General features: G+C 57.2%; 1 protein-coding gene and 1 non-coding gene across 2 annotated transcripts in view; one reads left to right on the top strand and one right to left on the bottom strand.

Moving 5' to 3' along the window:
• BMP7 (bone morphogenetic protein 7) overlaps positions 1–27,701 on the top strand; it is a 75,652-nt gene that overhangs the window by 40,574 nt on the left and 7,377 nt on the right. The window contains exons 3-4 of the mRNA XM_039864679.1: positions 9,838–9,986; positions 25,917–26,114. Coding sequence (XP_039720613.1) covers positions 9,838–9,986; positions 25,917–26,114 — 347 coding nt within the window. The remainder of the gene's footprint in view (positions 1–9,837; positions 9,987–25,916; positions 26,115–27,701) is intronic.
• Positions 4,407–4,525, bottom strand: LOC120604143 (5S ribosomal RNA). Its single transcript, XR_005653261.1, has one exon. It is a non-coding gene; the product is annotated as a 5S ribosomal RNA (ribosomal RNA).

Here is a 27,701-nt window from a genome sequence, read left to right as displayed (position 1 = left end):
AAACCTTGAATCTGGTCATCGTGACACATGCCTCTGTCTGCAGACTCCACTGTCAAGTTCATTTCCTTTCTTCCTTGTCTGCTGCACTTCACTTTTCTGCCTCTGGTTTGGAATCTTAAAACAGCCTGTGGTTCTTTTTTTTTTTTTTAAAAAAAAANCCCAGCACGATAACTGTGTTTGTGTTGGTTTGTTTATTCCTTGAGTGTGCGTGAAGAGGCTGAATTTACCTCATTCTATTTTGGTCTGGAGCTGGAGGCTGAAGGAAGTGGGGCGACCAGGGAAAGTCTCAGGCCATGAGTCTCCCAGCCTTGGCGTCTCGCCCTCCCACGGCCGCGGTGCCAGCCACACGCAGCTGCCCGGCAGCGAGGGATTTCCAGAGCCATCCCGGAAGCTCCACGGCGCTCCCCACAAGGCCTGGCTTTTCTGGGGGGACCCAGAGGTCACTGTGTTTCTCCGCAGATCCGTCTCTGAGCACTGCGGTCACTGGCGTGCCTTAACGGGAGGTCGAATGAGATGACAGGGCCTCCAGGTTCTGGAAATTCTGGGGCCCGAGCCCTGGAATCTGAAGCAAGGGGGAGCAAGCGTCGGATCCAAAAGTAAATCTAAGATTGGCTTTCCTGCCAGCTGCGGCTCCCTGCCCGTCCGTGTCCTATGGTTCCCCCTGACACGTACGATGAAGGAGGGGCCCTGACGAGGCGACGACACAAAAATGGCCTAGGTGAGCTCCAGACAGCTGCCAGCTTCCACCTGGGGCCCCCTGATTATGCAGGCGGCCTGTGGGTGTGGGGCGTGGAGCTGCCTGGGGCCGATCAGAGGGCAGGGGTGGGGCGGGGGCTGAGGCCCTGGGGAACTGGAGCGAGAGGCATTTCTGGGGGCACCAGAGTAATGTGAAAAAGCGTTCGCTCTTCCTCTTTCACAAACAAACTACAGGAAGCGGCGCCGGAAAGCCTCGCTGTCTGGTAAGGGTGTTCCGAACGCACGAGCACGTTCAGCATGCGCTCGAGGCCCACGGAGCGGTGCTGTGTGCTCGGTGCTGGGCCGCGGCAGCAGCGAGCGAGGGGGACTGGTTCCTGCCCACGAGGCACTTAGAGTCCGGTGGGGAAGGAAGGAAACCCCGAGAACTATGCGAACGAAGCCAAACAGCAGCCCGAGCGCCGGAAAGGACCGTTTTGAGGGCATCGATGAGGACACGCCCATCAGGGCTTCGGAGGAGCTTCCCTGGGGAGCGGAAGGGGGAACAGGTGTGCCGGGGGCCCAAGGACAAGGCACAGTGTCCCAGGTGGCAGGACCGGCGTGTGCAAAGGCCGCGGTAGGCTGGAGTCTGCTACGATGGCAGCCTGAGAGGAGGCCGGAGCGCTGGAGGCAGGCGGGAGGTTCTCGGAGCCCACGCCAGCTGCTGGGACGGGCGCGGGGGGCAGAAAGGGTCAGGGCAGGGGGGTGGCAGCTCTCCCGCCGCTGTGGGAACAGTTGCAGGCATCCCCGAGCCTCCGTCTCTTCCCGCTCTCGGTGTCTGGAGCCGGGCCGGGGCTAAGATGCTGTGTCCCGAACGCGGGTCAGAGCCACAAGGTACTGAGCTCCTTGCCTTAGGGCTGGGGCTGCTTAAATCCAGCGGGATGGTTCACGTTGACACTGAGGTCTGCTCCCACCCAGAGCCCCGAGCCTCTGGCTCTGCTGGCACTTGACCTAAGCATCCCATTAATCCATCCTTAGAACGGTCCTCACTGCTGTTCCCACTCGACAGACCAGAGAACCTGAAGGGCGGAGGTCGGCTTGCCCCGTCACCCCATTGGGGTTTTACCATGACTTGCTGAGGACGCAAAGCCTTGTGTTGTGATGCTTACACCCTGCGCACCCGAGGCGTGGACCACGGGCCTCCCTGAGGTCCTCAGCACAGAGAGGGTCCCGTGCGCCCCTCAGACCTCCTGACGGTTTTCTCTCGCTGGTAGGTGCGTCTCTGATGGGCGGGGGGAGCTTCCGCTTCTAGCCACGCTTCTCCGTCTTCATTCCTGCCCCGGTGACCCGGGGGTACACACAAGTGTGACAGCTTCTATCACATGCCGTTGCCAGAGTTGACATTTCTTTACAGCAGGACTTCTCAGAGCCTTTAAAGAGCCAATGCGCATTATGAAATCTCTGAGGGGCAGTGATCATGGGGTGCTTCTCAACCTTCTTCAAGTACAGAGCCTTTTTGATTTTGACCTTCTCATTTTCCTCTCTTGGATTCCTATTAATGGGAGGCAGTTTTCAAGACCTTGATAAACTGCAGACCCTTCATCTTGCAGATGGGGAAACTGAGGCCCAGACCTTAATGACTGCTGACTTGCTTCCTGACTTGGCACACAGGCCTCCTGGGCTCCGGACAGGAGTGCACTTGACCCTCCCGTGAATGCCGGGGTGGCGGGCAAGGGAAGGGAGGAGGGAGACAGACAGACATGGTCATGGGGTGGGGAAGCCGAGGGCTGGTGACTCGTGCTCCGGCTGTGGGAGGAGACCATGCTTCTTTGTGTATTTTTCCACCTTTCTCCCAAATGACTTAATTTAGTCTTCCTGGATATGCACAGTCTTAAAGTGTGTTTAAAAAAAGCCTCGGACCTCCCTGACTTCACCTTCCCACCCTGGGACGCCTGGGACAGTTGGGCATTCCCTGAAGCCCGAGGTGGGGCGCTGGGACCTGGGCCGGGCCCTCCCCAGCCCGGGGCTCAGGAGGGGCGCTCGCAGCTGCCACACCCGACTTCCTCCGTCTCCTTTGATCCCCTTCCCGGCCTCCCTGCAAGGCCGCTGTTTGCTGGCTGGTCTGACTCCAGGTGCGTGGAGCTGGCCTCCCAGCCTGACTCATCCTCCGAGCACCGTGCCTGCCCTTCTCCATGACATCGCGTCAGCCCGGGGAGGCTCTGGCGTCTCCGTCGCGGCCTCTCTGGCTCTCTGTCTTCTGAGGACTGTCCTCCAGGCCCAGTGGCCGTTCACGACACGCAGGGTTTTACAGCGTCTGGCCCGCCGTTTCCCAAGGGGCCGCAGGGTGAGGGTGAGGGTGAGGGGAAGCTGAGGGACAGAGTGGGGTGAGGGAGGGCGTCCGCGAAGCCCACTGTTCCCACCTCCCAGTTCTCTGAGGATCAGACCTTCCAGTGGCCAGAGGCCTTGCAGGCTCCAGCCGCCACTCACCTCCACACTCTCCGGGCACCTGCACCCTGTCCTTGTCAGCCTCGCTCGTCACACTTTGCTTACTTCGTTCCCTCTGCCAGAATGCCCCTCCTGCCCTCCTGGCTGCCTGAGCCCTCCCTGCTCGTCCCTCTGGTCTCCCTGGGGAGACGCTTCCCAAGGCTCGACCTCCCAGAGCACCCTCGCCCCCCAGTCCAGTCCTTTCCTTCGTCTGCTGGCCCAGAGGACGCCTTCCTCTCCCTCCCGCGTCCCCGTCAGGGTCGAACGACCCTCCCCGTGTGATGCGCCCACAGCCTCTGGAGCCAGAGCTCCGTCCCCGGCTGCCATTGTATATCTGGCTCCTGGCAGGGCACCTGAGACTCGGGGGGCGTTCAGGGCGCCCTTCAAGGAGTGGATCAGCCAGTTCCTAGGACCGCTGTGGCAAATGACCACACACTTAGTGTGCGGGATAGCACGCACGGACAGTCTTACGGTCGTGGAGGTCAGAAGTCCTAAATGGATCTTGCCAGACACACATCGGGGTGTCCCCAGGGCCGGCTCCTTCTGGAGTTTCCGGAGGAGAAGCTGTTTCCTTGTCTCTCCAGCTTCGGGAGGCGCCTGCCCTCCTTGGCCCGTGGCCGTCTGGCAGCCGTCACGTCTCCTTCCCCGACTCTCCCGTCTCCCCGTCTCGGTCATATAACCCTTGCGACCACGTTGGGCCCACCTGGCTAATCCAGGGTCATCTTCCACCGCAGGAGCCTTAACTATCACGTCTGCCAAGTCCGAGTGCGTTTGCCTTGGAAGGCAGCGAATTCACAGGTTCTGGGGATTAGGGCATGGACATCTCGGTGGGTGTTATTCTGCCAACCGCAGAACCTGAAGTTCGTGTCCCTCCCTGAGGGGGAGGCCACTTGGTACCGGGCCAGACACATTCTCTCCTTGATTCTCTTCTCTTCCTCTAACCCCTGGCAGCAATTTCTGGCTGGGGGCCCCGAGGTGACAGATAGCTCCGTGTGCCTCATGTCACCTCCCGTCTGGGGCCTGCCACTCACTAGCTAAGGATGCTTCTTTAACTCCTCTGCATCTCAGTTGTTTAATCTATAAAGTGGGGGTCATGAGTGTATGCACCTCGTTGGAAGAGGAAGGATTATTTATTTATTTATTTTTAATTTTTATTTATTTATTTTTTTAGGCAAAGCAACCCTTGGTTGACCTCACAGATTGCAAGGACCTTGTCAGCTTACAATCCTTTATTTTTTATTTATTTTTTACGCCTACGGCACCTGGTCTTCCTGGGTGGTCTCCCATCCAAGTACTAACCAGGCCCGACCCTGCTTAGCTTCTGAGATCAGATGGGATCGGGCACGTTCGGGGTGGCGTGGCCGTAGACTTGGAAGAGGAAGGATTAGGTGGGAAAATGTCACTCAAAAACTGGCACACAGCAGGTGCCCAAGACGCAGGGTTGGGGTGCTGAGGCCTCCAGCACCAGTCACGCCTCCTAGAGTGACCTTGGGCGACTCCGAATGTGGCCCTTCCAAACCCCAGCTAAGTCCGCTCCTGAAAGCGATGGGCTGGGTCTGAGGCTGTGGCGACAAGCGTGTTTGCATCCCACCTAGACCGAGGCCCGAGACGTGGACCAGCACATGTGCACAAGGCAGAAACTCTGGTCTTCCGGGCTGAAAAGCAGCTGGAGTAGATCTCCACGGTCCTCTCTGGCTGCTAAGACCTGGGCTGCTGGGACCCTCCGGCAGGACGAAGGAGGCGTCGCCCCACAGTCTCGCAGGGTAGGAGAAAAGGAGAGTGAAACTGTGGCCTGGGACTGGACGCGAACTGTCCAGGTGCGGAGGCAGCGGGCGCGGGGTGGCCCAGTCGGCGTCTGCGTTTCCTGTGGCTCTTGCTCCTGCCACAAGTGCCCAGGGCCGGACAAAGCCCCAGACTTCACTTCTCGGCCCTGTTTTGCCAGCTTCAGGGCTGGATTCCCTGGAGCCGCGTGTGTGCAGAGTGTAAATAAATGTCTCTGAGGCCACGGTCGGTGGGTGGCACCCTGCGTCCCACATGGGGTTCTTGCTGCCCCTGGAGTGGGTCGTGGGTAAAGGCCCATGAGATCACGGTCTCTAAATAGTCTCCAAGGAGCCAGAGGGCAGAGAAAAGACTTTCCACCTTCCCACGTCGGAGGATTTAAAATACCCACTTTTCCATCGTGGTAGAACTTTCCAGGGGAAGGTGGGCTGAGAGACGCTGGCGGGAAACCGGCTCTGGGAGTGCGTGCGGCAACTCCGGCTTCTCCCTGCGGGTTAGATTTCCCGAGTCCTCATGGTCGTCCGTGGGAGGAGAAGCCCACAAGCCCCAGCAACACTGTACCCGGGGGCTGGTGGTTCAATATTAACACCCCTCCTCGCCTAGGAGTTGGGGTTACCAGAGGTTTATGCCCCAGAGAGCAGGGCTTTGGGAGAACCCGGGTTTCGGGAGGGGGGACGTTGACCTTCTGGGTCTTACCGCTGTTTCTTTCATCAAGAGCAGCATGAGAAGGGGACAGGGACGCCAAGTTCGTCCCCCGCATCTGCTGCCTTTCTGAGCTGGGAGGAGGGGGCTAAACCGTCCACACCCTACAGGGCGGGAGAGGCCGCCCACCTCACCCAGGTTGGTCCCCCAGACCCAGTAGTCCCCAAAAGGATCTCGCCTCTTGTAGGATCTGCGCTTGCTAAGTTGGGACAGTATTGATGTGCGTGGGGGGGTGGGGAGCAGCGTACTTCAGAGTGAGCCGTGGCTGACACGCTGGAGTACGGGCGTGTTGGCTTTTCACGGACAGGTGTGTAAACCTTAAAAACATTATTAGTGTAATGACCTCATTCGTGCTCTGTGTTTGGGGCTTATGTTGACTGTATCCATTTAAGAAATAGATTTATTGAGACATAATTCACGTATCATATAATTCACCCTTGTAAAGTGTATACAGTTCAGTGGAGTTTTTTGTTTTTTGGGTTTTCTTTAGTATATTCAGAGTTGTGTGACAAATACCACGATTCAATGTTACAATATTTTCATCACCCGAAGAGGGAACCCACACCCGCTAACAGCCATCCTCCCCCAGTTGCCCCTGGTCCTCCCCAGTCCCTGGAGAAGGTGGCGTTACCCCCACTTCACGGAGGCTCAGGAGTTAGCCGTCTTGAGCTGCTTAGCTTCTGCATTCCTTACTACCTAGATCTCGTCCCCCTCTAGAATTTTCTCCGCCCCACGCAGTGTTGTGACAGTCAAATCCACTGTGCGGCATTCAACGACTTCCTGTGTCCCTTGTCCCTTGGTGAGAGGATGGGTGGAGGAGGTGACAGGGCTTAAGCGCGGAAGTTCTCGGGTCAGACTTCCCACGCCGCGTCCTGTTCTGTCCCTTGCAAGGGCTATCCGTGTGGACAGTTGACTTCACCTCTGAACGTCACTTTGCTCCTCTATAAAATGGGAACGACCGTCTCGCTGTTGGGGAGATCCGGGGAGCTGGCACAAGGAAAGCCCCTAGATTTTCAGCTCTGGGGAAGATGAAAGGATGCACTTCATGTCCTAGGGGCCCTTCGCCCCGAGATTTTCCCAGCTCTGCCGTCACCTGGGCTGGGTCAGGGAGGCTGGTATGTTCAAGGTAAATAAAATGTCACGAAGGGCTTGTTCAGTTCCTCCTGGTTGTGGGAACCATTGTGTTCTAATAAGATACCCCAGGTGGCAGCTAGAAATTCCCACTCACCCGCCTGTCAGCCTGGACTTGGCCGGGGAGCACTTTCTCATTGTCCTGTTCACGCGGGCCAAGCGTCTGTCTGGGCCTTCCGTCTGAAAGCAGAGCCCGCGTTAGCACCTTGCTCTCCTGTCCCGATGCCTTCCAGTGCAGGTTCAGCTCTTCCAGACGTGCCTGGAACAAAGTGCAGACTGTGGCTTGGAGGAGGGGAGCTGGTGCATTCACGTTGATTCATGGATGAGTCAACGCTAGCCTGTAACATCTGGCCCTCGGTGTCACAGCCTGTAATGAGGGAATGCTTAGTATCGTTTGGCAAGGCCTTCACTCATCAAAGGCCTAATTTTGTTCCCCAAGTCACTATTCATTGTTTTAAAGGCCTAACCAGATCTCTGGTCACATTTTCCAACAAGTTACGATTTTCCAGCGAAGTCACCACCCAGGTTTGTGACTTCTGTGCTGTGGTGTGGATGTTCCGACAGGGGCCATGGGAGCCTGACTCAGTAGAGGAATTGTTTTGGTTCGGAGTGGTGTTTCTTCTCTCAGCGAATTGTCAAAAACAGCTGGCGGCTTCATCTCGGTGGCTCTCCGTAGCCAGGAAAGTCATCGAGGCAAACTGGAGATGCAGGCAGCAGGACATTCTTGTTTGCAAGTTTGAAATCCGTGAGGACGGCCCCCATGCCAGTTCTGAAATTGCTTCTGGAAGGGCCCTGGGAGCAGGGAGAGGAGAACAGGTCAGGGAAGGCCGTCTCGTTGTTCGAGAGTCAAACTCAGGGTCTTCAAAATCCTTTGTGGCTCTAAAAAGACTTCTTAGCTTCTATAATCTCTCTCTATTAGAGAGGGGAGTTTCTTATAGATCATGAGGGACTTCAGTTTGCCTGGCTGGGGGACAACATACTGTCTTATATTGTGGCTATGTTTTGTTGGTCCTAAGATCAAAAGTCAGATTCTATTCATATGCGTTGCATGATATAATTAAGCATTTTCTGAATGTAGTTCTGGCAGTTGTTGACTATTACTTAAGAAGGGGGGTTTTGGGGGACCTGGGGTGGGGATAACCCGTTTCCTTCTTGTGGTCTCGGCGGTGCTGTCCACTACCGTGGAGTGCCCTGACCCCCATGGCCAAGGGCTGGGCGTGCACTGACTAGGCCAGCCAGATTCTCTGCCCCCAGACTTTTGGATGGAGATGCAGAGGGGAATGTGCTCAAGTTCATTCCTTCGACAAGTGCGATGAGACAGCCTCCCCCTCACCCCTGCCTTGGCTCCTGTCTGTTTCTGAGCCTGGTTCTCCATCCCTGCACAGCCTTCTCTGACTGACTTGTTAATCCCTCTACACACTTTCAGTGGGTTCGGAGTTAGAGTAAATTTGAGACACTGGCTGAGACGACCGACTTAGTTCCTGCATGCCTCTCAGGTGTCTTATACGTATTAATGTGCCTGGTCAATGTCTAATGTGTCATGGCACGCAACAAGTATAATTTGGTCGACCTTACGAACTTGCAGATCTGCAGGCCACACAGGAAAGATCGATGAGCATGATTGGCAATGGTTTTAGAAGGAAGATTTGGGGACGGGGCCAATAGGGGACGTGCGCCTCATCTAAAGACATTTGCTCCTCAGCTCCAGCCGGTGGCTTAGTGGGCCCTGTTACAATGAGTTTAGTTTGCCAAAGGCTCTGAAGTGGTGGCAGCTACAGCCCAGCAAAGGTGGTGTCCAGAAGAACCGTCTTCACGTGTGGTCGTAAGCTTGGGCTTGCAGGTGACCTGGCCGGGTTCTAGTCCTGCCTCAGCTGTGTCCTAGCCGTGTAACCCTGGCAACAGCTCTGCCTTTCTGAGCATCAGCTCTGAGAGCTGCACGATGGCAATGGCGCAGGTAATACTGTCCACCTCGTAGAGTGATTGTAAGGACTCGGTGACATGGTCCTGGTCAAGCATTTCAACCCAGGGCCTGGCACACAGTAAGTGCTCAATAAATACTTGCTATGCCTGATGGAGAGAATTCACCTTCATTCCCCAAAACATTAGCTCGCCCCAGGTATGGTAGAGATTGTCAATACCCAGGAGCAGGAGCCGGTTGGGTGCTGTTCGTCACTGTACCCCAGGACCTGGCACAACGTACGGACTCAAATATTTTAAGTTGACTACTGAAGGACTCAAAATAGGGAAACTTTGAGTCCTTATCATTAAAAGTGTGAAAGACATTATGATACCTCATATACTAGAATTCTACTATCTAGACATGTAAAAATCCATCCACCTACCCACCCATCCATCCATCCCTCTTCCATCCACTACAAGGTCAGTGTGGTTTTACCCATTTGGCTCCTGCAGAATCTCGGGGAGAGAGCAGTAAAGGGCTTCCTCTGTCAACGACGTCAGCCTGGGAGTCCACCTCCTGACACCTGGCGGGCTCATGCTGCAGCCTGGGAATGGAGAGTTTCTGCACTGGTGCCCAGTTGCCTGGCTCAAGCCCTAACTTGGCAACTTCCTGGTTAAATGACCTGCGGCAAGCTGTGCTTCTTCCATGTGTGCAGGGGAGGTGGCAATGTCCTTACAACTCGGGTTGTGAGACTGGAATGAGATCATGTGTGCAGAACACTCGGGACCGGGCCTGGCGAACGGTGAGGAATCGAGCAGATGTGAACTTCTGTTCCCTGAGACAGCCGGCGGCACGGAGGCTGTGGGACTCCTGCCTTCCTGGACTCTGTCCCCCTAACAAATCTGAAGAGCAACTGTGCCTCGTAGCAGTGCCGTGTCCCCTGTCTGTACATCTTTCCGCCTGTTCTGTGCTCTTGCCCCACCACAGCCGCCAAGAGGTCTCTGTGCCTGGATCGAGGTCTGACGCACCCACTTCTGGGGTGCTGCTGGACCTCGTCCCGCCTCCCTCGCCCGCCACTGTCCTTCTCTCCGTCAGCGGCTAGCCGGGTGACTGGGCGACTGCGCTGTGAGCTGCCGACCTGAGCCTGCATCTCTCTTCCTCTCTTGCAGGGAGTCAGACCTGTTCCTGCTTGACAGCCGTACCCTCTGGGCCTCCGAGGAGGGCTGGCTGGTGTTCGACATCACGGCCACCAGCAACCACTGGGTGGTCAACCCACGGCACAACCTGGGCCTGCAGCTGTCCGTGGAGACCCTAGATGGTAAGTATCGGCCCCTTCCCCAGCTAGTTCTGACGCAGCCTGTGCTTCTGAACTCACGTGGGATCTCAGCAGCGTACGTGCTCGTTCCCATCAAGAGTACACTTCCCTGCCCCTCTGCAACCAGGCCTCACTGTCCAGCCTTTTGATCCCAACCCAAAGCAGCCCCTAGCCCTTTTGCAAGAGGCGATCGCACAGCAGGCCCCTGTGGTCCCACCCCAGCTGGGCTAGGGATGCGGAATCTGTGGCCCACCCCGGCTGCTGCATGAGAACCTGCACTTGAAGGGGAGCCCCAGGTGGTGCCTAGACACACAGCAGTCAGAGACGTGCTGACGCAGGCTCCTCGGCCTCAGGACACGGCATCCTGGGGTGTCCTGTGCATTGTAGGGTATCCACAGCATCCCTGTTTGCTTCCCACCAAATGCTGGTAGCATCTCCTAGTCGTAACGTCCCCCAAACGTCTCCAGATGTTGCCAAATGTCCCCTGCAGGTTGTAGTTCGCCCTGGCTAAGGGCTGCACTGGTGCAGGGCATGAAGCCCCTTCCAAGAAACCCTGAGTGTGGTTCTGAGTCCCAAGTACTTGGAGAATCCGCTGTTCACCTGCCCCTCCCCCGGCACCTTTCAGGCCACCCCCACAGGTAACCTGGTTGGCTTCAGTCCTGTGAGAAGGGCAGGCAGGAATATGAGTGGGGGACTAGGGTGGGCCCGGCTGTGCCAGCTTCTCCTTCCCCAAAGTGTATTTCTTATTAAGTGCAGGTAGTTTGAGAGTGTGTAGCTTCTTCCTATCCCGGTCTTAGGAAAAAATAAAAAGCGCTTATTTTAAGACAGGTAATACACGCCCATGGCTCAAAACTCAAAAGTTACAGACGTGTGCAGCGGAGATCCTCCCCCCGTCGTCCTCCCCCGCCGTCCTCCCCCGCCGTCGTCACCCCGGCAGCCGAGCCCCGCCTCCCAGAGGCAGCTGCCGTTTTCCTGTTATTGGACATCTTTTCAGAGATGCTCTCTGGGTGTTTAAGCCTCCACTTTCCTTCCTCGCTTTTCTCCCGCAGATAGTGGCAGAGTCTAGCTGTCATTTTGTCACCTTGCCTTTTCCCACCTGACAGCTTATGTTGAGGCTGGTCCGTTTGCCATTGAAAGCGGTCGCGTGTGTGTGCGCGTGCAGTGAGCGAGCCTCCGCCACTCGCTCACTTCAGAGCCTCAGTTCCTGTCTCCCGTACGCGGTCATGAGGGCCTGGGTCATCGGGTTGTTGAGATGAAAGGAGTTAATACGGGACCAGTTTACAAATGGTGCCTTAACCCACATAGGAACCCGCCCAGCCGTCTTATTAGGATGCGGATTCTGATTCAGCCAGTCTGGGGCGGAGCCTCAGCATCTGCATTTCCAGGCGGCCCCAGGCCGTCCAGAGGCTGCTGGTCCCTGGGCCAGGCTTTGAGTCCCAAGGCTGAGAACAGGACCTGGCCCAAGGTCCTAAATGAGAGCCGCTGTTATTGTTGTTGTTGCTAGTGTCATTGTTGCCACCGAGAGTGACTTACCCAGTCCCCCCGGGATGGACAGCCGAGTGTTCTCCCGTCTTCTGCTCTTAGAAACACGGCTACCATGGAAAACCTCAGTGCACACGTCCTTGTCCACTCAAGAGCCTGTAGCTCCAGGAGAAATGCCAGCTGGTGACACTGTTTTTGTGGTTTTCATCGATATTCTTAACTTGCCCTCCTTCGAGGCCATTCCATTCGCGCCCGGCCAGCGACCCGTGAGGGCTCCTGATCGCCCGTCTTCGTCCACATAGGTTCTCAAACTCTTTGCCAACCCTATCGATGACAAACTGAACGGGATCCTGTCACGCCTCTTTGCCTCCCTCTGTCAGGTGCGAGGCTGAGCCCTTCGCGTGCCTTCCCTGAGCGCCGTCTCCTGGCGCCCTCTGCCCATCGTTCGATCGCGTGTGGTTCTCTCTCCTCTTTACGTTTTTTTCTTTACATTTTAGGGACGTTTGGCCCTTTGCGCTCTGAGCTGCAGACCAGTTCTCAGCTTTTAGTTTTTACTGTGGTTAATGCTGGGTTTTGCCGAGTCGATTCAGACAACGCAGCTGAACGTTGTAACCTTCTCCTGCATTGCTCCCCAAACTTCAGAAATTAGTCACCCAAGCCATGAGCCATATGCAAGGGGACCACAGAGTTCAGGACCACGCTTGTCTCGTTTCCAAGCCGGTCTTCTTTCTACTCATGGTCCCCAACCTCCCCATTCCTCTTCCCCGCTGCCCACGCCCCCTGACACTTAAAGGGGGTCCTCAAAGGTGCTGGATTTTTCCATTGTTTTATACCGGGCTGACAAACTATGCCCGGTGGACCAAATTCAGCACACAGACTTTTTTGGTGTGGCCTGTGAGCTAAGAATAGTTTTCACATTTTAAATTTCACATTTGAAATCGTTGAGAAAAATCAAAAGAATATTTTGTGACATATAAAATTATATGCAATTCCCACATCAGCGTCTTAGCACACAGCCACACCCGTTGGTTGATGTATTGTCTAGGCCCGTTTTCATGTATAAGAGCAAAGTTAAGTAGTGTTCACAGAAACTCTAGGGCCCATAAAGCTGAAAATATTTATTATTGTTGAAAATCTTATTTATAGAACGAGTTTGCAACCCTGCTATATACCAGCATTTCTCAAACTGCGTTCTGTGACGTGTCAGTGGGCGTCCCAGGGCAAAGAGAAAGAGATCACGATCAGTCACTGAGAAAGCCAGTGGATAAACAAAACCCATATCTGCAGAACTTATCAGGGCTTTTATTTTGCTGATGCCCATTGCGAATCTCCTGTCGGGGAATATGGCACAGAGGGATGCCGAACTTCTTTGGCAATAGAATCATTCTACTCTTCTTTGTCCTTCAAAGCCCTTGTGTAGCTTCCCGGGGCTGAGGTAGAACTGAGGCTAAGGCAAACTTGACTCTTTTCTTTAGAGTGACCATGTCCTTGGATTTGACCCCGGTGGAGCCCGTGCTGCCGTGGCTCAGGTGACCCAGATTTGGGTTTTCTCTTAAGTGACACTCTAGGGTCAGGTTTGCCATCATCTTTCTCCCCAAAAGTCAGGGTCTTTGTGCCCCTTTGCCTCCGGCTTCTGCCCCGACCCCAGGCTGTGGATAAGGCTCAGCCCTTACTGAAGCGGCAGAGCCTGATGGGTAGAGCGTGGGCTCAGGAGCCAGTCAGACTCCCCAGGTTCAAATCCCAGCTCTGCTGTTTCTGGCCACGTGAGCCAGGGTGAGTCACACAATGTCCCTCATCTGGAAAATGGGGTTAATAATAGTTTCCACCTCCCAGGGTGGTTGCGAAGGATTAGATGAGCTCATGCAAGTGAAGAGCTTAATTGCCCAACATGTGGTAGCTCCTTTGCTCAGCACAAATTAAGTGCTTTATGTCACTGTCCCCTGCAATCCTCGCCATTACCCGGTGAGCTAGATGCTGTCATTACCATCCCATGGTACAGGTGAGGAAACCGAGGCCCCCGAGAGGTGACAGCTCCACATTCGGGCAGCTGCCTGGGGACCCCCCTCCGTCGTGGGGAGTGTAGCCTAGTGCTCGCAAGATGCTCGCTAGAGTCAGGACAAGGCTTAGACGCTGTACCCCTGACTCGGGGCCCATCCTCTCCCCTCCCAGTGAGCACTGGAGGCTGGGCACCCGGCCCGTCCAGGTGCTCTGCATGCCTGTTGGTGTGGTCGCCTGGGTCAGGGAAAGGGAGAAGTTTACCAGCTGGCCAGTTAGGCGTGTAAATTTTTGGACCTTTCGGGGATGAGGTAAGGAGCGAGTGAGCCCAGCGTTTCTGAGACCTTGGGCTCTTGGCTGTGAAGATCTCTTTCCCTGCCACAGTGGTCCTTCGGCACGGCGTCCATCGAATCCCCAGGGAGGCGCGGTGAGCGTGTGTCGTCCTGGGCTGTATCCCAGACCCACGGATGGATGAGTCCCGGGGTGGGCCCAGGAACCTGCTTTCTCTCACAAGCTCCTTGGGTAGCTTGGGGCCTGGCCCATGATAACAGTCTGGCCTCATGCCGTGCCCTGGGTTTTTTGGGGTACACCATTAATAATATGGTACTGGGCTGTCTGGCACCCTCCAGGTTCTGGGTCTAAACTTTTTCCTGTTAGATGTCTACACTGGTGAAAGACCAGCGGGGCCCGCTGGGAGGTCTGTGGACTCCAGGGTGTGTTTGCTGGGCAGCCTGGTGCCCACGTACTGCGTGACATCCTGGTCCCTGCTCCAGGACCTTCTGCCAGCATTAGCATAAAGTGTGAGCATCGTGGCCTCACACAGCACCTGCACGAGCCAAGGCCTTGAGGGGCGGCACCTGTGCCCACCTGGGAGGAGAGGAGATGGGGCACCGAGTCAGGGTGCAGCATCCAGTCCTTGTCTGGACTTAGGCAGCCTCCTGCGCCACTGGGTAGCTGCTGGAATCTGGAGCCCTGTCACCTGTCAGGGCCTCCGTTTCCTCACCTGTCCAGTGACACGTTGGTGACAGCGATGCGGGCGAGCGATGCGCCTCCTAGGGAGGCACAGACATCACAGACCTTAGGTCTGGCACGAGGTGAGCCCCTGCTCACCTGGTCTCCAAATGCTGCCCAGGACCACCCAGGAAGCGAGTGTCTGTTCCTTCTTCCTCTAGCTGAGGCCCTCCTGCTAGTCGCCCCGCGGAGCGGCACAGCGGGACCTCCGCTTGGGGTGTGCCTGTGCGAGTGGGGGAGAAGGCCATAAACCCCCGGGCACCTGAGGCTCATCCGGGACCACCTGGGGAGCATCATCTCATCTCCAGGACGGGATGCCGTGGGAAGGAGGGCTGGCGTCTGCTGGCTTTCCCTTAGTACAGAGAGAGGAGAGGCAGCCCCTCCCCTTCCCAAGCCACGCGGGCTGTACCCCACCCCACCCACAGGCGGGTGAGAGAGGAGAGGGAAAAGTGGGGGGATCCTGACACATTCCAGCCCCACGGGAGTGGGCAGCTACCCAGCTGACGGGGGCACTGTCCAGGCGGTGTTGGGGACAGCTGAGCCCGCACCGCAGGCCCGGCCCCGTGCTCGGGCGCCTGTGCAGGCCCCACAGTGGGACAGGCTAGCGGCTCCTGCACAGACTTCGGTGCCCGAGGCAGCCTCGTGTGATCTCTAGGTGCCCGGTCCCTTCATCAGTCCCACAGGTTTAATCGTGGCTGGCAGGAAGACAAGAGTGAGTCATGCGCCGCGCCGAGCCCTGGGCCCCGCGCCCTGTCTGTGCCTGTGCGTGTTAGTTAGATAGTCTTCCTGCCGCTGCCGTCGGCGGCGTGTTGGTCTCACAATGGCCCTGCCCAGCAGCCCCGTAGTCACTGTCAGCATCTTCCAGATGAGGGCGCCGAGGCCGAGAAGGCCAAGGAACTGGACCAGAGTCACTCAGTGCAGAGTACACCTGGACGTCCCCACACATTCTGACCTCAGCCCCTCTCTCTTTGCTGGAAAGCCTTCCAAGAATGTGGTCGCCAGGGACCAGACGCTGGGGCTGTGTGTAATTAATGAGCCCCTGCTGGGTACACGGCCAGAAAGACAGAAGCCCGGGAGCCGCCAGCATCCTGGCTCCTTCCTGGCCGTTCTCGCCGCATCCGCTTTCCTGGAGAGGGAAAATGTGAAGAAGAGCCCAGAAGATAGTGGGCTTCCCTCGGCTCTGATTGAAGGAGGCTGCACCTCAGAAGTGGCCGGGGCTGCATCTCACCTACACGGGCTCCTCCCTCCAAAAAAATATTAAATTTGTGATTTGTGACAGTGTTGGCACAAAGACGAATATAATCCCAGCTTGATTAAAAACTGAAACATTGTCTCCGACCCTAAACAGTTCATGTTTTGTCTTTCGATATTAAGAGATATTAAAACATTTTCATAGGCCCCTAAAAGTACCGTGGGCCTGGGCACCATGCTTGACGGACAGGTCGGCCCTGGGCCCTGCATCCCAGACTGGGGAGGGATGCTGAATTCCCCCTGTCCCAGCACCTGGCTGCTAAAACCAGCTTCCTACAGTCAACAGCCTCTTCGCCTGTTGGAAGGACATTTATTCGGTCAACAGCATTTGCATGTCCCCACGGTGTGTCAGAGACTGTTTAGGCACTGGGGTTATGGCTGGAACAGAACAAGGCTTTTGCTGTCACGCTGCTTACGTTCCTGTAGGAGGAGGCAGAGTGTGAAGGGACCAGTTGCTGGGTCAGGGGTGAGGCCGTGAGGACGAGCTCTGAGTTCCGAGGACAGCTCAGGAGGGCTTCCTGCAGCTCCCCAGATCAATACGCTCGGTGTCCCCGGCCGCCTGCCAGGCTGGCCACGGGCAGCTGAAGACCATTCTGGGCTGGAGTGGTCTTTCATCCTTGCAGACATCAAAGCACCTGGTCATTTGCTCCCAAGATGAGACTCCAGCATCTTGTCCTAGTTTGCAGGGCCCTGCTCGTCTTCCTGGTTCCACGGAAGAAATAATTTGGAGGCTCCGATCCCAGAAGATGACCTGGCAGCCTCATTTCCCCATCTCACACCTCCTCCTGGTGGGCCTCCAGCTGCTGCCCGACATCCCCTGAGCTCCCAGACCAGGAGGTCCCCTTCTCCCTTGTCCAGCCCATCTCCGCCTCCTGAGTCGGACACACTCGAGTTCTGCGTGTCCATGTGCTAAGAGCCGCAGGCTCCTCTCTTCAGGGGCGAGAGCCGTGTTCCTTTATCTTGATCATCCAGGTGGGACTGATGGGATTGCAGGGCATTTAAGGGGTCGAGGGCATACGCTGTCCAAGTGTGATGCTCTTGCTGCAGCAGCTGGGGCCGGGCTGGGGATGGACCATTCGCCCAGGGTGGCCGTGGAGGCCAAGCCCGTAAGCCGAGGCCGGTGAGCCACCCGCCCCCAGCTCAGCTGGCTCCACGGGGCCCGTGCCTCGTGATCACTGCACATCCTGTTGTCCAGAAGCCCGAGCAACAGAGAAGAGAAGAGGCCTCAGTGACCCGGAGGCTGGGATCGGTCCTCCCAGGGCTGGGCGGACAGTGATGGCCGGCGTGGTTGGGTAACTGTGGCCAGGCAGATGTCACGAGCGTTAACTGGTCTCGCTTGTCACTTGGGCCTTGCTCCATCAAGAGAAGTGGCTAGAATTAATGTGTTTTGCACAATTAGTGAGGAACATTCTTATGCTGTGGGCCTCCTGGGGGCAGCCAATGGCCTTGGGCCTGGAAAACAAAGACGCCACAAGAAAACCGAGATGCCGCCCTGTCTGTGGGTGGGTTACGTCCCCTCCTTTCCCAAGAGGCTCCATTTGTGCTCCGTGCCTGCCCCTGGGGGCCTCCTGAGCTGGGCCTGCTGATTCTGCTCATGCCACAGGTCCCTGTCCTCAACTCGGAGTCCCGTGTCCTTCCCAGGCCTGCACCTACACCGCCGCCCACCTGGCTCACCTCTTGGAAGGCCTTGCTCCATGCGCCTCAGGGTAGCTGTCCTGCCTGTGAGGCCCGGGAGGCGGCCCATCCAAGCCCAGAGATCTCTCCCTTCCTCATTTTCCCTGACGCCCACCTGGGCTCGTGATGGTTTGGCGTCAAGTGCGCAGGCTCTGTCAGCCGGTCCGGGGCGTGGCCTCCGGCCCCTCCCTCCCTGGCAGTGGATCCCGAATGGATGGCTTCCGGCCTGCGACCTCACCTTCCCCATCTGTAAATGCAAGATCAAAGGTCCTGTCCACGGAACAGAGTCAGCCCAGCCTCAGGCTCAGAGCAAACGCTCAGAAATGGCTGTTTTATCTTTGTTGAGAACCAATAACACCAACTCAATATCGGGAATACTTCCATTGGCAAACGATGACAATAGGGTGCCTTATCTCGTGGGACACGGGTGGTTTCCTTTACAAGGCTGGAAGTACGTGGAGTGGAGCTGGGTAGAGAGGAGGTCAGTGAACTTCTCCCGTCCAGCACCAGGTAGTAAATGGTTTAGGCTGCGTGGGTCGGAAGTTCTGTCAGCTCCTCGACTGTCGTCATGACAGACGGTGTGTGGACGAACGCACGTGGCTGCGTTCCAACAAAACCGTCTGCAAGGACGGACAGCGGGCCGCCGGCCGCAGGCCCTCGGGTCGGAGTGTCAGCAGCAGCTAAGACGTGTTCCCTCCTGGCCTCACCACGTTGTGTGTGCTGGTGTCGTATCCTGAGGGTCAGCACAGCCCAGTCGGGACGACGGCTGCTTCCACGTCCCTGAGCGTGGAGGAAGAGGCAGGCGGACTGGATGAAGGCTGTCTCTTCCCGTCTGGCCTTCGTAGGGAGGAAGACATTTCTGAGAAGCCACAGCAGCCATCCTGGAAGGAGCTTCCGGCGAGGCTAGGAAGGGTCTAATTGGCAGCCTCCTCGGGTAGAAGAGACCAGGGACAAGGGGCCATGGCAGCGGGGTCTATAGCCAGCGCCCTCGGCCTCACTGACCACTCCTAGGATTGGCCCTTCACTTGGCTCTGGGGTGAGGGCACAGCCTGCTCGGACAGCTCCCTGGACTCGTCAGGTGATGATTCACGAACAGATGGACAGCTAGAGTGGGAAATAGGCCACACAACCGACTTCGCTCCTGCTTTAGTCACAGAAATGAAAGCGTAGGTCCACACGAGAACCTGTGGATGTGTCTCATGGTTGTCACGATGCCCAGACTGGAAGCGGTCCAGCTGTCTTCCCCCACGCCAGTGGCCCCACGGCCTGCACACATCCATACTGCCGAACCCTGCTCAGCTACATAGAGGAACGAGCTGCTGACCCCCACGACACTGGGTGGGGGTGAATCTCAGAGACAGGCTGGTTGAAATGAGCCAAGGCAAAAACTGGGGGCGTTTACTCAGATGAAACGCCCAGAAAACGCAGAGCTGGAGCAGCCCAGGTCAGGAGCAGCGCCAGGCTGAGAGGGGGCAGGGTGTGGCCAGCAGATCCGCACCTTGGCACTGCTCCCACGTTTGGACCGGACCTTCCTCTGCTGTGGGGCCGTCCTGTGCGCTGTAGGGTGGTGAGCAGCGTCTCCGGCTTCGGCCCGCTCAGCGCCAGTAGCGTCCCTCTCCCAAGCTGTGACAATCAATGTCTCCAGACATTGCCACGTGTCCCTTGGGTCCCAGAATCACCTCTGGGATAGAAGGGCATTCTTTCAGGGAAGAAACCAGTGAGTTCACTGCCTTGGCTGGGCCGACACCTCCCCATCACTTTGCTGCTGCCTGCAGAGGCATCAGCTATAATCAGACACCAGGAAGACCTTTCTGTCCTAACTTAGGGATCACCTCTTGGCAGATAAAATACAGTTAAATTTGAATTTCGGGTAAATAACAAATAATGGCTTAACATAAGTACGTCCTACGTATTGCAAACATTATTCATTTGTCTGAAATTCAGATTTAACTGGGTGTCCTGTATTTTTGTGCGCAAAATCTGGCAGCTCTAATCTTGGAAAAATCTTCAGGTTTTTTTTTTTTAACTTATTAATCCTTGGCTACTATATAAATCTTTTTCGACTCTGCTAGAAGTACAAAGCTATGTTAGAATGTTATGTCTGCCTAGATCAATGAACTCATCTACCTCAGACCCTCTGCCTAGTGCATTTGGCCTGGCTCCCTATTCAGTAAGACTTGCGCTGGACATGTAAATACAGACGATCAAAACAAACGCTTGCATGTGCTAAGTAAAGTCTATATATTGTAACATCAAAAAATGAAAAGCAGTTCCTCTCCCAGCCAACCCACGTGTCCTCTTTTCCAGTACAATCTTCCTTGACCCTTTTGGGGAGTATTAGAACAAAAATGAACTTCGTGTATGAACGAACTTGCCCACATATGTTCACATGCACTTTAAATTTCCTTCCTGCCACGTGTCATCACACTGACACCATGCGTAGCCCCTCACTTCGGGGCTGATCTGCGGGGACCTTTCTTCCTGGGGCCCCACGAGAGCCAGGGCCTGTCTCGTTGCTGTCACGAACCCCCCGGGGCGCAAAGCCGTGCTGGCTTGGAGGCTGCAGCGGGCATACTGGTACCTGAGCCGTTCCAGTGGCTGGTCGCCGCTTCACGCCGCGCCCCCGAATTGAATCATCCTGTCTGGACAAGACCCACGTAGTCTCTCGGGTTTTGCAGTTAAAGACTTGGCCGCAGCAATTATCTTTGCCCCAGTGGCCCCTCATCGCAGAATTCTGGCCACTCCCCTCCGCTGAAGCCTCCTGTCACACCTAGGACCCGATCCAAGCCGCCGCCGAGGCCCCCAGTGACCCGGCCTCACCCCGGCGGCCCCCTCACTCTCTCTGGCATGACTGCCCTCCTCACCGTCCCTCAAACGCAACACGCACGTCCCCATCTCCTGCACTTGGCATCTGCTGCTCCCTCTGCCAGGAGTGCACCTCCCCCAGGACCCCAAGGCTGAGTGGCCTTCCCTGACCAGTGCCCCTTGTCCCTGAGCATACCTCCATCTCTGGTCAGCTCCCGGGGTAACCGCTGCACCCACTCTTAGCCCAGTGCCTGGCCCACAGCGGGTGCTCCATAAATAGCTGCCGAACGAACTAATAAGTGACTCGATGAGGTGGTGGTTCAAGCCCGGGGCGCGACCCGCATGCCCGTCTGCGGGAGAGGATGAGTTGAGGCCCAGCGGCTTCCAGGTGACAGCCCTCCATGGCCGCAAGGGAGAGGCTAGTGTGCTCCCTGACGTGGGACGGTGTCCATGGCAAAATGCGTAAAAGCCAGGTTTGCGTAAAACAGCGAGGCGCGATCCCAGTCCTGAGGGCTGCACGCGCGCTCCGGCGTGTCTGCGTGCGTGGTGGGCGGCTACACCGTGCGGCCCTAGAAGGACCCTGCGCGTAGTTTGATAGCTTTGCTGTTGCTGTCGTGAATTCGGTTCTTAATGACGTTTGGCCATTTCACTCTGCACCAGGCCCTGCAGATTCCGTGACCTGTCCTGGTGCCCGGGGATGGCCGGGCGACCGGCCCCCCAAATCGACCCTCTGTGTAGGAGCTCCAGGGGACCCGCTGTCTTCTCTGCACCTTGCTCTGTTTGCAGTCCCCAGGTAGCGTTTATAACCCCACCACCCCGAGAAGCAACCCCCGGGGTGGTTGTTTAGGATGTGGGCCCCGGGCCGAGGGGGCTCCCAAGCTCGGGTGTGGTCCCTGCGCCATGTTGGGCGACCTTGACCCCGTTCGGCAGTGGCGTATGGGGCGGCCCAGGGAGGAGACGCAGCATGTTTGCTGCACAAGGACAAGCCGGCGTCCTGGCTTCCGGCGACCAGCGTTCGCATCGTGGCTCCTCTGCTGCCCGGCCCCAGGTCTTAACTGCGGACCCTGATTTCTCCTCGCAACGTGAGGTCACGGGGTCCGCCCGTGGGGCTGTGCTGTGGGTTAGGTGGGCTGTGAGCGCTTCCTCTGCTGGCGGCATGGGAGGCATCCGTGCCTGCAGAAAACGGTCATCAGGAGCCCATGAGTGCCAGGCATCCTCGTCAAAACCTGGCACCGGGGTCTGGGCGGCGCATCATCCCTAACTCCCCTCTGTTTGACACTTAAAAAAAGTCGAGATAGAAAGCACACAACATAAAATGCATCGTTTTAAAGTGTGCGACTTGGTGATTCTTCTTATATGCACATTATTGTGCAGTCACCCCACTGTCTAATTCCAGAACATTTCCAGCACCCCGAAAACAAATTTTCTGTTCAATAACACTCACCCTTCCATTATCTTCTCTCCCCGAACCCCTGGCAACCGCTCATCTACTCGGTGTCTATGGATTTACCTATTCTGGACATTGCTTATGAATGAAATCCTACAACATGTGATGTTTTACAACGGGTCTCTTTCACTTGACATCACGTTTTCAAGGTTCGTCCACGTAGCAGGTGTCAGTACCTCGTTCCTCCCTAGGCGACTAGCATTCGACTGCATGGTCCCCCGTGTTCTGTTTCTCTCTCTGTTTTTCTCTCTGACGACGTTTGCGTTGTTTGCACTTTTTGACTGTTGGGAATAGTGCCGCCGTGAACGGGTTTTCGTGAGAACCTCTTCTCTTAGGCGGATGCCTAGGAGCGGAATCGCTGGGTCCTGTGAGAACTCTGTTTGACTTTTTAAAGAACTGCCAGGTGGTTCTGCAGAGTGTCTGCCCATTTTCATAGTCGCGCCAGCGTTGTCGGAGGGTCCCGGCTTCTCAGCGGCCCTCCGGCCCTCGTTTACAGCCCGCCTTCGTCCTGGGCATCTTAGAACGAAGGGACACCTCGTCGCAGTTTTCTGCGTTCCCGGCTCTTGTCGAAGGCGAATGTCCGCCGCGTTGGCTGGAAACTTCCTCTTTTCTCAAACGCAGTGAAAGGAGGGCAGTGACCCACACCCGCCTCCAGGCCCCTGCTCTGGGCCATGCCCAGGATGGCTCGTTACCAGGTTCCTTAGTCCTCGGGCCTCGAAGGAAAGGGCGAGGACAACCCCCAAACAGCAGCTCGGACTCAATAATCAAGGGCTTTATTTGTCTTGGCGGTTGGGACGAGAAATGAGCTTCAGGGCCAGTTTGATCCAGCGGCTCAGTGATGACGGCAGAGACAGCCCGTGTGTCCCTCTGCTCCGCTTCCCCCTGGGCCGCCGCTCGAAAGCGCGATCCACTCGTCACTGCACGATGGCTGTTTCCGGAGCTCCATCTGTCCCTCCTCCCTCAGTCCTGCTCAGGGAGAGAGAAGGTTGCTTCTGGATGCTAGAGTGGCAAGTTTCTTTTCCAGAAACGTCCAGGATGCCTCTCCTCCATTCGTTCATGGGCTGAATTAGGTCATGTGTCCGTACCTGATGAACCCATTCGCCAAGTGTAGCTAAGTGTTAGGCCACCGGCCCCACCCAAGGGCCAGGGTGGGGTCGGCTAAGGCACAGCTGCCGGAATGAAAATCGGGCTGGGTTCCGGGAAGAGGGCACCTAGGTGAGGTGAAAGGCGTGACTCCCATTTTACAGATGAGGAAACGAAGGCCCCGTCTGCAGCATCACCTGTCTCGGCCCAAGCAGGCCAAGCAGGCGGGTCAGCGGCGGGTCTGGGTGCAGACCCCCTACTCTCCACTCCGATGCCCGTCTCTTCGCCGCGGGGGCGGGGCCCTGGGCCTGGCTGTGCCGACAGCTGCGCAGACCCCCACGCTCGGTGGCGCGGTGGCCGCGTGCAGCGCTGGATCGCCGTATCTGGAGCAGCATCGCGTTTTCAGGCGAGGCATTTTTATTTTGCCCTAAAAGCCTTCCAGGGGGGAACGCAAATCCTAGGGGCTCAGTTTTAATAGTTCCTTTTATAGAACCGTTCCAATTACAGATGGGTGAACTCGGGGAAACCCTGCTAAAGAATGCAGGAGAGCGAACCTTCGAGGGGTTAATTTAAGGGAAAATAACAGTGGATGGGGAGTTCGGGCTTTGAAATCCTCGCTGTTAAAACACCGAAGCGAGCCCCCTGGTGCTGGCCTGGCCCTCGGGGGGCCGGGTCTCCTGACCTCCGCCGTCTGGGGGGCTCCAGGCGAAGTTGATTCCAGATGTGGATGGGCCCCGGGCCTCCAGAAGCACCACTTTCATTGGCCTCTGACCCCTGTCACCTAACTCGGAGGCGTCATGTCTGTCGCGGTTACACGGTGTGACCCGGGTTCAAACTGGATTCCCTCGCTCTCAGGCTGCGCGTCCTCAAGCAGCTTATTCGGCCCTTGTGAGCTGGTCTGTCGCAAGTGGGCTGTCCTCGTCCTGTCTCTCGCTTTTTATCTTTGGAATGCTTATCACCACCGGACATGACATTAAATACTGGCCAGGGGCCGCTTGTTGTCTGAGCCCACAGCCCGTGCTCCGCCCATCCCACCGGACCCCCGGGCAGAGCACAGGGCACGGCGACTGTCCCCACGTCCAACCAGCTTGCAGATTCTTCCCGTTCCTTCCTCTCCGGGTGCTTCTGTGCAGCCTCTGCCCTCTGCCCTCTTCCCCCTGCCCCCGACCTCTCAGTGGTGGGGAGGCGCCCGGGCTCCGCCCTCACATCGCTTGTCCAGTCTCCACGCCAGCCCGGCCACTGCCTGCCCCAGTGTTTATGGAGCACTTTCCCCGTGCTAAGCTCTGCTCTGAGGAGCACCCTCGCGCTGAGTGGCAGAGGCAGGACTTGAACCCAGGAATGCTGGCACAGGGCCAGACCATCTCAGCTCCAAGGCTGTCTCCTTCTGGGATCAGAGGTCAGGCCCAGGCTGGGACATTCCGCTGCTGGCCGCCAGCTTCCCGAGTGTCGGGTGGGCATTTCAGGCACAGCTGCTAAACCACACTGTCCTTCTGCTCCTGGCTCACTGTCCCTCCCACACGTGCCCTGGCTGCCCCGTCTCCAGGTGCTTGGGCCCAGAGCGAGGGGCACATGGGACTCCTCACTCGCTCACACCTTTTGCGTCCAGTCTCTCAGCAAACTGTGTCCATTTTCCTCTCAAAATAGATCCGGGGTTGGTCGTTTTCCTGGTCTGAACATTATACTCCAGTTATGTGACCATTGGTTGAAACTGGATGAAGGACACATGGGACCTTCCTGTACACTTTTCCCCCCACAATTTCTTATGAGTATTTAATTATTTTTCAAGAAGACATTAAAAATAAAATAAATTTTAAAGAGGGATTTTAAAAACGAACTATCCAGGATCTGACCATTTCTGACCGTTTCTGACCAACTCTGCTCCCGCCGCCCGGGTCCAGTCCCCATCATCCCTCCCTGGACTGTTCAAGTCGCCTGCCCCTGATCTGTGGCTTCGTCCCTTGACACTGCAATCCAGTGTCCAGGGGCCGCTTGAGGTGGTCTTTGCAAACGACTCGAGTTGCCCCTCGGTGGGAACAGCCTGTGGTGTCCACTTCATGCGGACGGTGTATCCTGGGGCTGCAGGAGCGAAGTCTCACAAGCCGGGGATCTTAAAACAAGAGCTTTGTTCTTTTGCAGTTTGGGGGCCAGGAGTCCGAAATCAGCGTGTCCCAGGCCGCGCTCCCCCCGGAGGCTCCAGGGAACAGTCCTGCCTCTTCTAGCTCCTGGTGGTCTTTAGTATTCCTTGGCCTTCATCTTTCCATGGCCATCTTCCACGTGTGTGTGTGTCTGTGTGTCTGTCTGTCTGTCTGTCTGTCTGTCACCCCTTCTTCTAAGGACAGCAGTCATTGGAGAAGGGCTCACCCTCATCTGATACGACACGATCTTAGATCTTCATTAATCACGTCTGCAAAGATGCTATTTCCAAATGAGGCCACATGCCGAGGTTCTAGGGGACATGGGTTCAGGGTGAGGCAGAGTGCTGGCCGGTGCCCACAGGACCTTGTGTTACTTATGCCCTCCCATCCCCTCCCGCTGGCCCCTCGGGCTCCCCGTCCTCACCCCAGTCCCTGCTCTAAGCAGGCGTCCAGTCTCCCCACTGCTCCTCGGGCACACTGGCCTGGCTCCCACCTCCCACCTCCCGGCCTGTGCCTTTGCAGTGCCCTCCACCTGGAATGCCCTCTCGCCGGACATCCACATGGCTCTGCCCTCACCGTCACCCAGCGCTCTGCTCCAAGGGCCCCTCCGTGCGGAAGGTGGTGGGCATCAGAGCTGCTTGCAGCTGCTGCAGCCCGCCCTGGCGCCTAGCGGGATCGTGTCCACCTCTTGAAACTCGGTGGATCATGTGACCTGCGTTGCCCACGGAGATGGGAGTGGAACTCGCCCTGGCCCGAGGCCTTTGGCAGACCTCCGCCCACTCCTTTCCCGCCCTCGCTTGGTGCTTTCGCCACGGGACACCTGCGGTGTGTTCCTGCCCGCCTGCCCCCACCGGCGCGCACAGGGGTGTGCTCCGTGAGACTCCCCGCTGCGTTCTGAGCTCCTGACAGACCTGGCATCGTTAGTGCCGAGTGATACAGGCCGCCGGCTGGACAGCGAATGCGTGAATGAGCTGCGAGGCACAAATGCGACCGCCCCGCACTGCCCCTCCTGTGACCACTGTTCTGTGCCTTTGGCTGCTTCCGGTCTAGGGCAGAGCATCAACCCCAAGCTGGCGGGCCTGATCGGGCGGCACGGGCCCCAGAACAAGCAGCCCTTCATGGTGGCCTTCTTCAAGGCCACTGAGGTCCACCTCCGCAGTACCCGCTCCACGGGCAGCAAGCAGCGCAGCCAGAACCGCTCCAAGACGCCCAAGAACCAGGAAGCCCTGCGGGTGGCCAATGTCGCAGGTACGCCGGGGCGGGCAGGGCACCACGCAGCCCCCGGGACCCACAGGGCCCCAGCCAGGAGCCACTCGAAATCCACTCGTGTGCTCCCCAGATGGTTCTGGAACCAACACGGCAGGAAGCCAGACCCACAAAATGCCTTCCTGTGCAGAGCTCAGCCTCCTAATCGTGTACACATCATAAGCTCATTTAGGAATGCGGGTACCAAAACATGAGTACGACAAGATGCCAGTCGTGTCAGTTTCCATGCAGACCAAGGAGTGGCTGCAAATAACTGAAAGAAAACTCTGAAAACACACGTGGGGAGACTGCACCCCGACTTCCCCAGGGACGCCGCTACTTAGGGAGCGGGGAGGAGGAACGGCGGGGACTCTGCCCTATCTTTAATTGCAATTTCTTAAAGCGAAAAGTATTTGAAACTCATGGCAAATGTTCATACTGGTTAGATGCAGGTTTTGCCTGTCCAGCATCCTCTCCCAGAGCTGTGGGTGGGTCGGAGGCAGGGAAAGGTCAGAGGCTGGAAGCTGCCCCGCCCGCCGTGCCGGGAGCTCATCAGCTCTCCTGGGCCTGGGCTTGGTTGGAGGAAGCATGGGAGGGGGCCGGGGGCATTTAGGGCACGGGGGTGCAGTGGCGGAGCCGCCCGCGGCCCCAGATGACCTGACGTTGCCGGTAGCTTCTTTCGCCTCGCCCAGTCCGTTTTGCATTTCCTGTACCTTTTCCCGTTCGGGGGAGAAGGGAAGGATGGTCGCCGTGTTGGTGAAGTTTTTCTGAGCAGGGCTTCCTGACCCTCCCCACCCACCAGGTGTGGACCTCAGTGGGTGCGGGTGGCTCCGGAGTTTGTGTGCGGGGTCCTGTGGGGATTTTTTTCTAGAAAGTGCATCCATCCTTTTCTCGAAGGGGTCTGTGATTGCGGACATGAGAACCACGCAAACCCCTGTGTCTGTGTCGGAAACCCCCTCCACGCTGGGCTCCTGGGGGCCGGGCTTCCATGATGGAAGCCAGGAGCAGGAGGGGGTCATCAGGCACCGCCACACTGATATGAGGCCTGGGAGCTGCAGGATGGTGACTGGGGACTCGCCTTTGGGGGAAGGGGTTCAGAGAGGACTCCCTGGCTGAGCGCCCCGGGCGGGCGGGTGCCCACCAGGCCAGGCTGGGTGGGTTCGACGTGAGCGCTCCAGACAGCGGGCCGTGCAGTGCAGAGACCTGAGGCGGGAGGCGCCTGTGAGGGCAGGGGGGCCAGGACGCGGGGAGAGTGGGCTGGCCAGGGAGCAGGCTCAGGTGTCCGCTTAGGAGCCACGTCTTCCGTGTGAGCTTCTTCCAAAGCAAATTTGGAAGACTTCACGTAGCTTCAGGCTGTGGCGTGGGGTGGTGGTGATCCTGGGGGTGATAGGGTGGTGGTTCTGATCGCCCGGCTGCTCCGAGAACCATGGGGAGCAGGGCGAGAGGCTCAGAGCAGGGACACTTCAACGAGGCCTCTCCATACCAACCAGGCGGAAAGTGCCGGCGAATCCACCCCAGCACAGACCCCTGTGTCTCAGAGCCCTGTCGGGGTACCTCGAAGTCTGAGAATTCAACACCTGACTTCCCCCC

The sequence above is a fragment of the Pteropus medius genome, unplaced genomic scaffold (assembly GCF_902729225.1).
Source record: "Pteropus medius unplaced genomic scaffold, Ma_sr-lr_union100, whole genome shotgun sequence".
Classification (NCBI taxonomy): Eukaryota; Metazoa; Chordata; class Mammalia; order Chiroptera; family Pteropodidae; genus Pteropus; species Pteropus medius.
The sequence above is the reverse complement of the archived record's forward strand: the minus strand, read 5'-3'. Positions and strand labels throughout refer to the sequence as shown.